Source organism: Patagioenas fasciata, chromosome 1, assembly GCF_037038585.1.
Source record: "Patagioenas fasciata isolate bPatFas1 chromosome 1, bPatFas1.hap1, whole genome shotgun sequence".
Taxonomy (NCBI): Eukaryota; Metazoa; Chordata; class Aves; order Columbiformes; family Columbidae; genus Patagioenas; species Patagioenas fasciata.
The window spans coordinates 128,592,160-128,603,362 of record NC_092520.1 but is presented as its reverse complement, the minus strand read 5'-3'; the positions used below and the strand labels follow the sequence as shown (position 1 = coordinate 128,603,362).

The window sequence follows — 11,203 nt, the reverse complement described above, 5'->3', positions numbered from 1 at the left end:
AGTATGACAGCTTCTGAGAGCTGGAGCGAGTTGCATCAAACCGACAGGCCAGCAGGATGGAAACCGAGGAGCAGAAACTCTTGAGTATGATAGAGTCAAGGACGATGTAACAGCTGTCCCAGATGCCTTGGATCTCAGTGGGTGGCACAAGATGCAGTCCTCATAACAACAGCATTCCGGTAAGTGGCTTGGTTTGAGAGAACCTTTGGAAGACAAAATGAAGGACTCCAGATTGTTTTTATTTTATTCACTGCAACATCGAAGTGTTGAAGAAATACAAGCAGAGTAGTGAATAATGTTTTTTTTTTCTTTTTATTTTATTCCCCTTCCCCCCACCCCCAATTGATACTGATATTGTTCCCACTGATTTGCCAGGCAGCTATAAAACTCAGTGTGGCTTAGGGTCCTAGATTGTTCGAGATCGTGTTCTAATTTTTTGTCATTTTTAAAGGGCTGTGCAGCACGTACCAAGACCCCAATAGATGTGTTGATGTGTTGTTTCTAGTTGTTTCTTTGTCAGATTACACTATTCGCTAACACTTCTTCGGCCTCTCACTTGAAATCCCTCAGAAGTCGTGGATGCAGGACATCTGGACCTAGAAATTATTTTTTTTGTCTTCTTATAGTGCTGGTATTTCTTACAAAAAAAAAAACATACTAATTTGGGATTAAAATCCTCTTCCCATCCTTTTGGAGGAGTCAGATGCAAAGGATTTTGTATGCATAGTACTTTCTGTGCCTTCCTTTACCGCTCCCCTCTGCCAAAAGGGAATCTACTGGATTTCCTGTGTTTTTCTCAGGCTTTCTGCTACTGGTACATTGGAAATATTTATCTGATTTTTGCACCTGTAGCTGTATCTTTGTGGCAAAACATCAGGTCTCTTTCCTTGGTATGACATTTGCTTTATTTGCTCCTCCTGCTTATTGACTCCACCTGGGACAGATATCCAGATTTGTTTGCTTTGTTGTACAGACTCTTGGTCCTTTTACTTCACTTGTACTGATTTGCCTGGAACCATCTCAATTCCCTCAGTGTTCAGAGATTTTCCTACTTCCTAGTATTCCAGTGATACACCCTTTATCCTGCAGCATTTGGGCTGTAAAGCTTTCTGTGGCCATAGACAGTTATTTCTGCATAGGTGGCAGCTGGCTTTTGAGCATTTTTCCTTGAGGTTTGTCAAACATAACAGCTCCATGGCCACGCTTGTCATTTTTGTTGATGCCTGTATTTTGTCAGTAATGCTCATCATCACCATGTGTGAAGTGTTCTGCTGGTTACAAAAGCAAGATTGCAACCTCTGTGAAGCTTCAGGCACCATTCTCAGTGCCCCAGAGCTGGTGGAATTTGTATTTATATACCACATGTGAGGCCTTGTAACCTTTGTAGTTGGTGTCACCCTAACCTATGCAGATTATGCACCTCAGCCACCATCGTCCTCTATATTACATAGGAAGTAGTTTCAGAACCTGGTAGAGATATTACAACGATTGTGGAGGTGCCCACTGCATACTCAGGTCTTGCAGTGTAACCATATATATTTGCATGAGCGCCTCTGGTCAAGCTGACTCTTGGTACCATCAGTTCTTGGTCAAGAGTCATGAAGCAAGAGTACCTGTGTCACAGTAAGTAATCCACTCCTCAGCTTGTGTTTTGCAGCTCCAAACAGCTCGCACCTTCTCCTTGCCCCCTTGGAGCTGCAGGGCTAAGCAGGGCAATGGATTGGTCCTTCCCAGGGGTGAGTGGGACAGCTCTTCTGGACACCTGAAACTGATCCCCGAGGTCGGACAGGAGGAGGAGGATTAAACTGCAAGTTGTCATCAGAGACAGCAGTGAGGCCCACAAGTATCTGAATTAAGAAGGCCAAGTATGTAGATGACATGAAGCTGTTTAAATTTGTCAGGAGACAAGAGAATGACAAGAACTTTGGGGACACGTAAGAAAGCTGTGCTCATTGGGAAATGAAATTCAGCACCACTGTTCCCAAAGCCATGCAGCTGCAGGGAAAATGTAAACTGCATAAATCCTTCTAGGCTTTGGCTTTCTACCTGTATCAGGCCAAGTGAGAGCCCCTGGCATCATGGCAGGCATTTCACCGAGGACACAGTGGACATCTTGGTACAAGCTCAGTGTTGTTCAGTGGGGAACTACAGCCAGGAGAGCAGGCAAGACGTTGGGAGCCATGAAGGGTAGGACGAAAGTAATGTGGAGAAAGGCACCCCGACTCCTTGTAAGCCAGCACTGCTCCCCCACTAGGCTGTCACCCCCTCTTGCAGCATGAAGGATCGAAGGAGAGTTCACCATGCATAGAGATGGTCCTGAGCAAAGTGTCAGAGAGAAAGTCCCCAGAATCTGGGATTAGTACCTGGAGGGAAATGAGTCAGGAGGGGATGGGGAAATAAGAAAAAAGAGATGTGATAAAAGACTGTGGAATAATGACCAGCCAAGAGGTGATAGGACTCCCTCTTCTTCCAGCCTTTCTGACAGGAAAAAAGAAAGCAGATAATGAAAGCAGAAAGCTTCGAGTTCAAAACTGACAAAGAGGAACCATTTTCACACAGTGAATAAGCAGACCCGAGGACTGATTGCCAGAGGAAGTCAGAGAGTACAAGAAAACAGTGAGGTTTAAAGACAGATCGGGCACACATCTGAGCAATGAGAACATCCTGGCTGGTAACAGACAATCCTAGAAATGTTACCTACAGGAGGAGAGAGCACCCCATTGTGCATGAGAAGAGAGAGAAAACCACTGTCAAGCACTGAGGGAATGTGATGTGGTCCTGCTGAATATTGGACTGCCCCTTAACCCCACTGGGCCTTCCCCACCTTTTTTTCTATCTCCAAAGCATCTGGCAGAGAGAAGAGACTGAGCTAGACAGATAACGCCAACTTGAAAAAAATGCAGCAGCATCATTTGTGAGGAAGATGTCAGGTATTAGGCTGGACGGTCCTTCCTTATAGGGTTTCTCTTTCAGTGTCTGCGTGAGACAGCTGAAGCACACAAGTCTACCTTGCACCTCTGCTTGAGTTTCTCTATGACTTGGTGGATAAAAGGGTATCACTTCCAGTAAAATGCATGGCTAGTTGAGCAGTTAAAGAGCTGTGGAGTCAAGCTGTGCTCCCCAGAGTGGGTTAGTTGGGACTTCTTGGGTGCTGCTCCACTACTTGAAGTCTGCCAGAAGCCATTCATTACTGGTGTGCCTGAAGTTCTTGGGGGGAAGGTGAGGGCCACACTAGTAAGAACACCTCTTTGCGTGCCTGCTGAAATAATGAAAAGCTGGCCTGGTAGTGAAGCTCTCAAATGAAAAGGATCTCCTTTCCTAAACACTGAGAGCTTCACTTTTGTACCACCACCTCCGTGAGCAGCCACAGCCCAGTGACCTGTATGGAAGTTACACATGTGACTTTCTTTATTAGCAAGGCTTCCTTCTGGGGTGGCAGGCAAGGGCTGTTCAAGAGTGATACCCCGATTTTCCCTGTCTGTTCAGAGAGGTGGTAAAGAGAATTCTCTAAGTTAAATCTACACCCATTGAGGGTTGTGGGAGATGGGACCTGTGGACTCACGTAAGTACATCCTTAGCTGGAGGAGAGTGACAGCCCTAACATCAATCTATCAGGAAAATGTGAGGACTAAAGGAATAAATTAATTAATGAATGCAAAAGCCAGACAGGAGGAAACAAAACAAAGCAAAACAAAACAAAACAGACTCTGAAGCACAGCAAAAAGGAGAGACTGAACCTGTGATCCTTTCTTTTCTAATGGCATATTATTTCCCCTTCCCCACCATCAAAATGTCAGAAATTAACAGGCGACTACACTAAAAGAGAACTGAAAGAGAAAGAGAACGCAGCAAAGTTCTTAGAAGTTGCTTCGCAAAGGCAGAGTTACAGCCGACACTGTCAATAGGTGTGATCCTCCACAAGCATACACAGGAGCCAGGGTTTGGTGGTGTTTTGTTTTTGTTTTGTTTTGTTTTGTTTTTTTCTGTCAGAGAATTTTATTTTAGGTTATAAAATGCATTTATAATAAAATAAAACGCTAAAAATGTGCAACATGTGCAGTTCTCTGAGGGGTCCCCTCTGCCACTGAATGAGCACAAGAGCAGGGCAGTGTGGGGAGAGGGAGAAGAAAGTGGGCAGAGAGGAGAAAACACCATCGGGCTGCAGGGGATCTGGATTCCAGCCATCTCCCACGTTCACGTGTCCCACCAGTGAAAGGCTGTGAGACAGGCTGTGAAGGGGGCCAAAGGGTGGGAGAGAGAAGTGGTGTGGCAATAGCTACTGGCTCAAATGCTTCCAATAGCTCCGAAGCGTCTGTGCTGCCTGCCATCTTACTGCAGCAGTGAGTCTTGTCTTGCCCTGGTATGGAGCTTCCAGCCCCTCTGCAGGTACAGAGCTTCCATGTCCTTCTCATATGTTCATGCCATCCCTAGACCCTCCTGAGAGATCTGCATGGTGCCCATCTCTCTGCAGCATGGCATGCAGAGTTTCATCCTCCCATGCAGACTGGGCCTGGTGTCCCTGCTCCCATCAGCACTCAGTTTGCTGCATGTTCTCTTTCTGCTTCTCCTCCATCTTCTTCCATGGCACAGTGACTGCAAACATCCCTTCCAGTGCTGGGAAGGCAGGAGACCATGCCTGAAGGGGAAGAAAAAGGCAATATTAGGCACGGGAGGGAGACTGAATAGCACAAGTCTGAGCTTCTTCCGGACATGGAAGACGTGGTCCTACTGCTTGCAATCATGAGGCTCCCATTCCCTCCCAGAGCCAGGGAAGAGCTGCAGTCCCACTCTTTGAGACAAATAGTTCATTCTGGGGAAGACTGGCTCCACACTATTCCCTGTGATGTCCTGAGCATAAGGAATAACAAAGACAGGACATGCTTAGTAGAGAGCAAAGAATGATCTGGGAAATGGTCAGGCCATCACCAGGTTCAATGTCATGGCAGATTTTACACCACCTTTTCAGAGTGAATAATTAAAGGCATGAAGGTTCATGCAAAATGTGATAAGAACAAATTAAAGACAGAACCACTTCCAGATCTTGCTGTAACAAGTGACTTCCTAGACAATTGAAAAGAGATAGATCTCAGGGCTACTGATAATGGTAAAGTATATGGTGACACACAGGTAATCAATACAACTGGAAAGATGAGATTAGTAAAAGAACAGCATGGGAGGTGTGACCTCAGCTAAGAAAGGTACTGGGATTTTGCTGGCAGGTTTCTGCCAGGCTGTAGAGAAATGATAAGCATAAGTATTCAAAGATCATTTGTGGGACCAATCATTAATGGCACAGAGAGTGTAAAAGTGCTAAAGAGTTATGTAGCTGATAAAGCTGAGGAGCCTCATTTGGAAGAAAGGGGATGAAAATGTCATTGGAAATCCAGACATTTTAGGAGAACAGAGCATTAAACTGAATGATAAGGTGAATGAAATGCAACAGTACCAACAGCATGTTGATAGGCTCAGGAGGCTGGAACACGAATTTCTAATGTGTGAGCAATAGCCCATCAAGGGATACCAGTGAGCAGCCAGTGTTCGACCAACGCAGGAAGAGCAAATGTAATATCAGAAAATGCCAGCAGAGAGAGGGAGAGAACAAGAGAAGCACTTTTATCTTTGCTCAAGGCACCTCAATTGCACTCTCGCAAGGGTTGAGCCCACCAGGGAAGGTGGGCAGGAAGACCATCTGTGGATGGTGGACCTGTGCTGCAACAGAGGAGATTTGCTACTTGGCAAAGCAAGGCTGTGAGGGCATATACAAATGCTTTGAGGCAGTAAATATCCTGGTGGGATTAGAGCTGTGTAAGCTAACAGAGCTGGACACCCAGATATCCTATTTACTGCTAGCTGAGGATTTACAGCTACACTGTAAAGGGTTATTTGTCCAAGCTTTTAGGTCAGGAAGGGTGGTTCTGATCACCTTGGACTGGACTTGCACAGTCTAGAGAGTCATCTGGAAACTGTAGATTTCTGCCTCAGATTATCCTTTACCATCAGTGCTGATTAAGGACGGATGACAAAGAACCGGTCACGAGTATCTCTAGCACTACTTGCAGTGTTTTTGTGGTTTTTTGGCTTTTGTTTTTTTCTAAATGCCTGTTTTGCTTCTGTTCGAATGCAGCCTGTCTTCAGCCTCCAGCCACTGAGACTTGCTAAGAATTTGCATCAGTGCTGTCACATTCCTCGTCTACAGCTCAAGGCAGGTTCAAGGCATCCAGCTCTTTCACCAGGGCAAGTTCTCCCAACCTGGAATCACCCTGAGGCCCAGGAACCTTCTATACTAGAAGGGGATTTTCACTTTCCAAGAAGCTAAGTTGAAGACAACTACATCACAGCTACTCATGAAAGGTGTCCCTCGTCTATGAGGGAAGAATTTGTCATGTAATACATCTGCAGAGAAACAGCATGAAAGCTACAGAGAAACAGTGTGACTTGTTAGGACATTTTTCTCCAGTAGCATGCTGGGGAGGGATCAGTCCTGGCCTAGTCTTTGGGATTATATGGGCAAGGCAGAGTTTTGAGAAGATGAGATACTGGAACAAGCTGAGCAAACAAAGGGCAGTAAGTTGCTGGATGCAGACAGCCGAGGTGTGAGGGGTGAGCTGACAACAACAGACCTTCATCGAGACCAGCGTCTGGGGATCGGCAGACATTTATACGGAAGAAGAGACTCTGTTGCATCAAAGCATCCAGATAAAGAATGAGAGGACACCTACAAAAGCCTCAAAATTAACCCTCCTCTGTTACACTGTGGCTTGATCTCTGGAAGAATAAACAAGAAGCTTTTCAAAGCTGGGCTGTGATTGCCTATTGGCACCAGATGAATGGCATGATTAGCCAGACCTGCTGATGCCCAGGGTACAGCTTTCACCACACATCCATGGCACTCACAGCAGGCTGCCCAAGCCCCGCTCTTCTTCTGGCTTCTGTATCCTTGCAATATTTCACTGCTGTCTCTAGGGTACCCAGAGGAAGGTCAAATAAGGGCTGAGGTACAGGAAAACTGATAGAAATGGAGTGGTGGACACTTACCTTTTTTTGCATGGCCAGAGCCAGAACACACACTGTAAGCAGGAGGAAGAGGGTGAGTGTGAGTCCAAAAGTAACCTGCCCACTGAAGATGGTGGGAGGGCTGGAGACCTGCGCACCTGTGAGGAGGAACCACAATTAGGAAGCAGAAGAAGGCTTATTTTGCACGGAGGCAAGGCAGGGACTGCACAAAGAGAGACAAACTGGAAAAGGGGGCATGAAACTGGAAGCAACAGGAGGAACTGGTGAGAGCTAAGACAGGATGACAACAAGAGGGGAACCCAAGTGTTCAAACAGGAGAAGGACAGAATGAGGCTGAGAGAGGAAAGGGCACCAGAAAACTGAACAGGGCAAGAAGGAATCGGTCACACATACATGGAGGACAGTACCTGTGATCTGCAGCCCATACTGAACTGCTCCCAGTCTGCCTTCTGGGCCATATACGCTGCATTCCCAAGTGCCTGTATCATTCTGTGACACTTGGAGTATTTCCAAGGTAGGGCCCGTCTGGGACCTGTGGCCCTCCAGGTTACGGGAGGTGGCCACAGCCACCTTGCTGTTAGTGGGGGCTGAGTCAAGGTGCTTCCACTGGAAACGTTCGTGTCCCTGGGGATGTGTGAGGCTGCAGATGAGCAGCAAGCGAGACCCCTCAGAAACCAGTCCTTGGATGCTTGGGGTGACTGCAGCAAAGGAAAAAAATATCCTCAGGAAAGACTACAGGCAAGTCCACATCTCTTTCCCATCCCTCCTTCTTCTAATACACCCCTTCTTTATTACTTCCTCTAATTCATTTTCTTTGTCTTCTTCAGTCTCAAGAAGAAAAATCAAGTTAGCCAGGAAAACCCCTGCTTTCAGCAGAGTCCAGTGAAGTGCAAGGTCCTGAAGAGAGACTTAGTTTCCCGCCCTGGGGTGAGAACCTATGAGTGAGACCAACCACTGACAAGTAACAAGGTTTATCTGCAAGTGATGGGGGACCCCAGCGGAGTGATGCACCTCCCCGTCTCTCCCCTCACCTGTAATCACTGCCAAGGTCACGTCCCTGGTGATTTTCTTGCTGCCAATAGAGACAGCACAGTGGTACTGCCCTGCATCACCTGGCCACACCACAGGGAGATGAAGGGGGAAGCTTCTGCTGCTCAAATTCTGGGAGATGTCCCAGTCTTGCAAGTTTCTTCCTGCAAGGCGGCTCCAGTGGGCTGTCACCACATTGATCCCAAAGGCACTGGGAAGGTAGCTCAGGGTGCATGGTAGATCAGCTGCAGAGCCAGCTGCAGCATAGACCACAGGGTTGGTTGGGCCATCAAAACCTGAGCCAGAGAAATAGGACAATGTGGGGTGGTGGCTGCAAAGAGCTCCACAGAGAGGTGACTGTCCTGGGAAGTGAGGACAAGGTGGGAACTGGGAAGTTTGAGCCACTGGGGTTGGTCAGTCACATCAAAGGGAGAAACTTGGGGCTGCTGGAGTATCAACACAGAGGCTGAGCTCACCTAGAATTTGCAGGTCGTATGTGGTAGAAATAATCTCGTTATCGGAGTATCTGAGCTGGCAGCGCCAGAGGCCTGCATCACTCATGGTTGGCCGGAAGATGGAGATAGCCCCAGGCAAGGAGCAGAAGGTCCTGGAGGTGGGGACCAGGCATCCATTGTGGAACCAGCATGTCTCCACAAGGCTCGCCCGGTGGCTAGAGTTGCAGCTCAACAAGAGCGGCTCATTTTCTATCACAGGGCTGGGTGGACTGAGGGTTACTGCAAGAAAAAGAAAGGGGGGAGGTGGGGGAATCTAAGATCGCAGGGGGACTACCAAACCGTCTCTTTGTGCCCTTCCTGTCCTAGCTTTGTCCCTTGGGCAGCTCTCTCTCCAGAGCTGAGAGCAGACAGCAGGAAGCTGCTGCCTGTACTCTAACCTGTCCTGGCAAACATGTCATCCCCACCCCGTCCCGCTCATACAACCTCCACGGACCTAAAATCAAGGTTATCCAGGGTTTCAATCTTCACCTACCTGTAATTACCCCCAGCTCCACCTGGCAGCTCTGGACCTCTGTATTGTATGCCACCCGTGCCTCATACAGCCCGGCGTCCTCACTCCGGACGGGGTCAATTCGCAGGGAGAAGTTGCCATTGCGTAAGGCAGAGTCCTGGACTGACACCCGGGACCTCATGTGCAGTGCCGTCTTCCGGAGACCTGAGGGCTCCACTTCCAGCACCATGTGTGGCTCCTGGTGGGCACTGGGAGGGGGACAAGTGAGCGGCTCATGCCAGAGGCAAAGGCAAGACCAAGGATGCGAGGCAGGAAGGAGGGAATGCAGGGAAGGAGAAAGGGGGTTTGAAATGTCTCCCACCCTCCTCAGTCCCCACAAGGACACAGATCTGTCTTGGCCCTGGCATACCTTCCCCCATGCCGCTTCCACAGCACGGATGTCATGTCGGGCAGATGCTTCAAGCTCTTTGACATCCTTCTGGGGCTCAGGTGGCAAGGCAGCACGGCTGAACTCCCTGCTCTGGCCCATACTTTCTGCTCTCTGCTTTCCTCTGCTACTCCTGGTGGGATGTGGCCAGCTGTAACAACATGGAGAGCTGAGCAAAGGGTGGGATTCACAGAACAGAGGGCAATATCTGGCCATCTTCAGAAGGGCACAAATTCTCCCTTCCAGACCTGTCAGGTTCCAAGTAACACCCAGACTCAGCTTATCGAGCTACTCTGCCCTCCCTGGATATGTTCAGACCCTCTTACCATTGAAAGCCAGCAGAGCGAAGGTGAGGAACAGCACCGGGGATACTGGCCTCATGGTGGCAGCCAGGAGAGGTGAAGGGCTTCGTCTTCCCACTCAAGTCCGTGCTTGATCAGGTCAGAAGCTTTGAGAGCTCAGCAAAAATGAGGTATGGGCAAAAAAGATGTTAGGGTGAGTGGATGAACCAAGGGGGGATGTCAGCTGGATATGCTTGCTTCTCGTGCTGTCTCTCTCTGATCAAAGTATTTCACTAGATGCCCTTATATTGCAGGTGGGCAGCTAATTTCCTTGTATCACTAAGAAGATGCGTCACAGCCAAGAAACCAGTGTAAGTCTGAGGCACGTGAAGACAGAGATGAAGCCAGTGAGAGAGAGGAGGGAGGGACCAGAGACACTGCTCTAAGCATCTTTTAGTGGAAATTCTTTGGGTCGCTGTTGTTTTTCTTACAAGTTTCGCTTCTACATAGACAGTGGAAAAAGTGTAGAAGACACTTCCCAGCAAGTGCCCTTCATGTTTTTCTTTCATCTCTTACCTTTTTTGGTTTAATCTTTCCGCCTCTTACAGTTTCTCTCTAATTGTTTCAGGGCTTTTCAGAACATGTTGATCTTTTTTTTTCTGATGTTCTTTTGTTGTTTTTGTTGGTTTGGTTTTTTTTGTGTGGTGTTGTTTTTGTCTGTTTTTTTTTTCTTCTTTTATTCTTTAATACTTCAAACGTGCTGATTTTTTGGCCTTTTCTCGTTGGTCAGTTCACAGGCAGGAAAGGGTTTATGGTGAGCTCCAACCAGGGCACATGCAACCTATCAATTCAGAGCCCAAGGGGCAATCTAGAACAAAGCTGAGGTGGTTTGGGGAGACAGAGAGAAGCATCCAGGAGGAGCAACGAGCACTGAGAAGAGGGACTACATGCTGTGGCACTGCAAGGGATGTGAGGAAGGGACCTTCCTCCTTCAGCGGCACTGGGGAAACCCACCTGAGTCTATGCACTAAGGGGGCTTGTCCTACCTCCCATGTAGCTGCTGAGCTTTGCATAGGTTAATACGTTTCCATCTCTGTGCCTCACCCTGGGGGCTCTTTTTGCCTCAGAGAACCCCCACTGTTGTGGCTCACACTTTCCAGCAACCCACTGGCTCTGACTCTTTCGGACTTAATCAGCCCTTCATGATGGGTGTCAGACACCTGAGCCCCTCAGTGGCTTGTCCCCAGAAAGGCTGGGCTGCCCCCGAGGGCTGGGCTGGGGCTTTTCCTGGGGGTGAGGGAAGGGAGGTGACTCAGAGTGGCCGTATCTTCGCTGTGGAAGGATCCTTGCTCGCTCTCTAGTTGCCCTCAGCTGTGTGGTAAAGGTAGAAGATAAAAGAGAGCAAGCGGTACACTTCGCTTCAGCAGTGCCCTGTTGTGGTGATGGCTCTTGTCTCTTTTATCACACGTGGCTCTTCAGCCTTCTG

The 11,203-nt window shown here is 48.2% G+C and overlaps 1 protein-coding gene across 1 annotated transcript; it reads right to left on the bottom strand.

Moving 5' to 3' along the window:
• Positions 1-4,528: 4,528 nt before the first annotated feature.
• LAG3 (lymphocyte activating 3) lies at positions 4,529-9,817 on the bottom strand. Its single transcript, XM_065848965.2, has 8 exons — positions 9,763-9,817; positions 9,419-9,587; positions 9,031-9,257; positions 8,520-8,777; positions 8,046-8,339; positions 7,422-7,712; positions 7,036-7,151; positions 4,529-4,636 (listed from the first exon to the last, which is right to left on the bottom strand). The coding sequence occupies exons 1-8, from the start codon at positions 9,815-9,817 to the stop codon at positions 4,529-4,531; spliced, it is 1,518 nt and encodes a 505-aa protein (XP_065705037.2).
• Between the last annotated feature and the right edge of the window lie 1,386 nt (positions 9,818-11,203).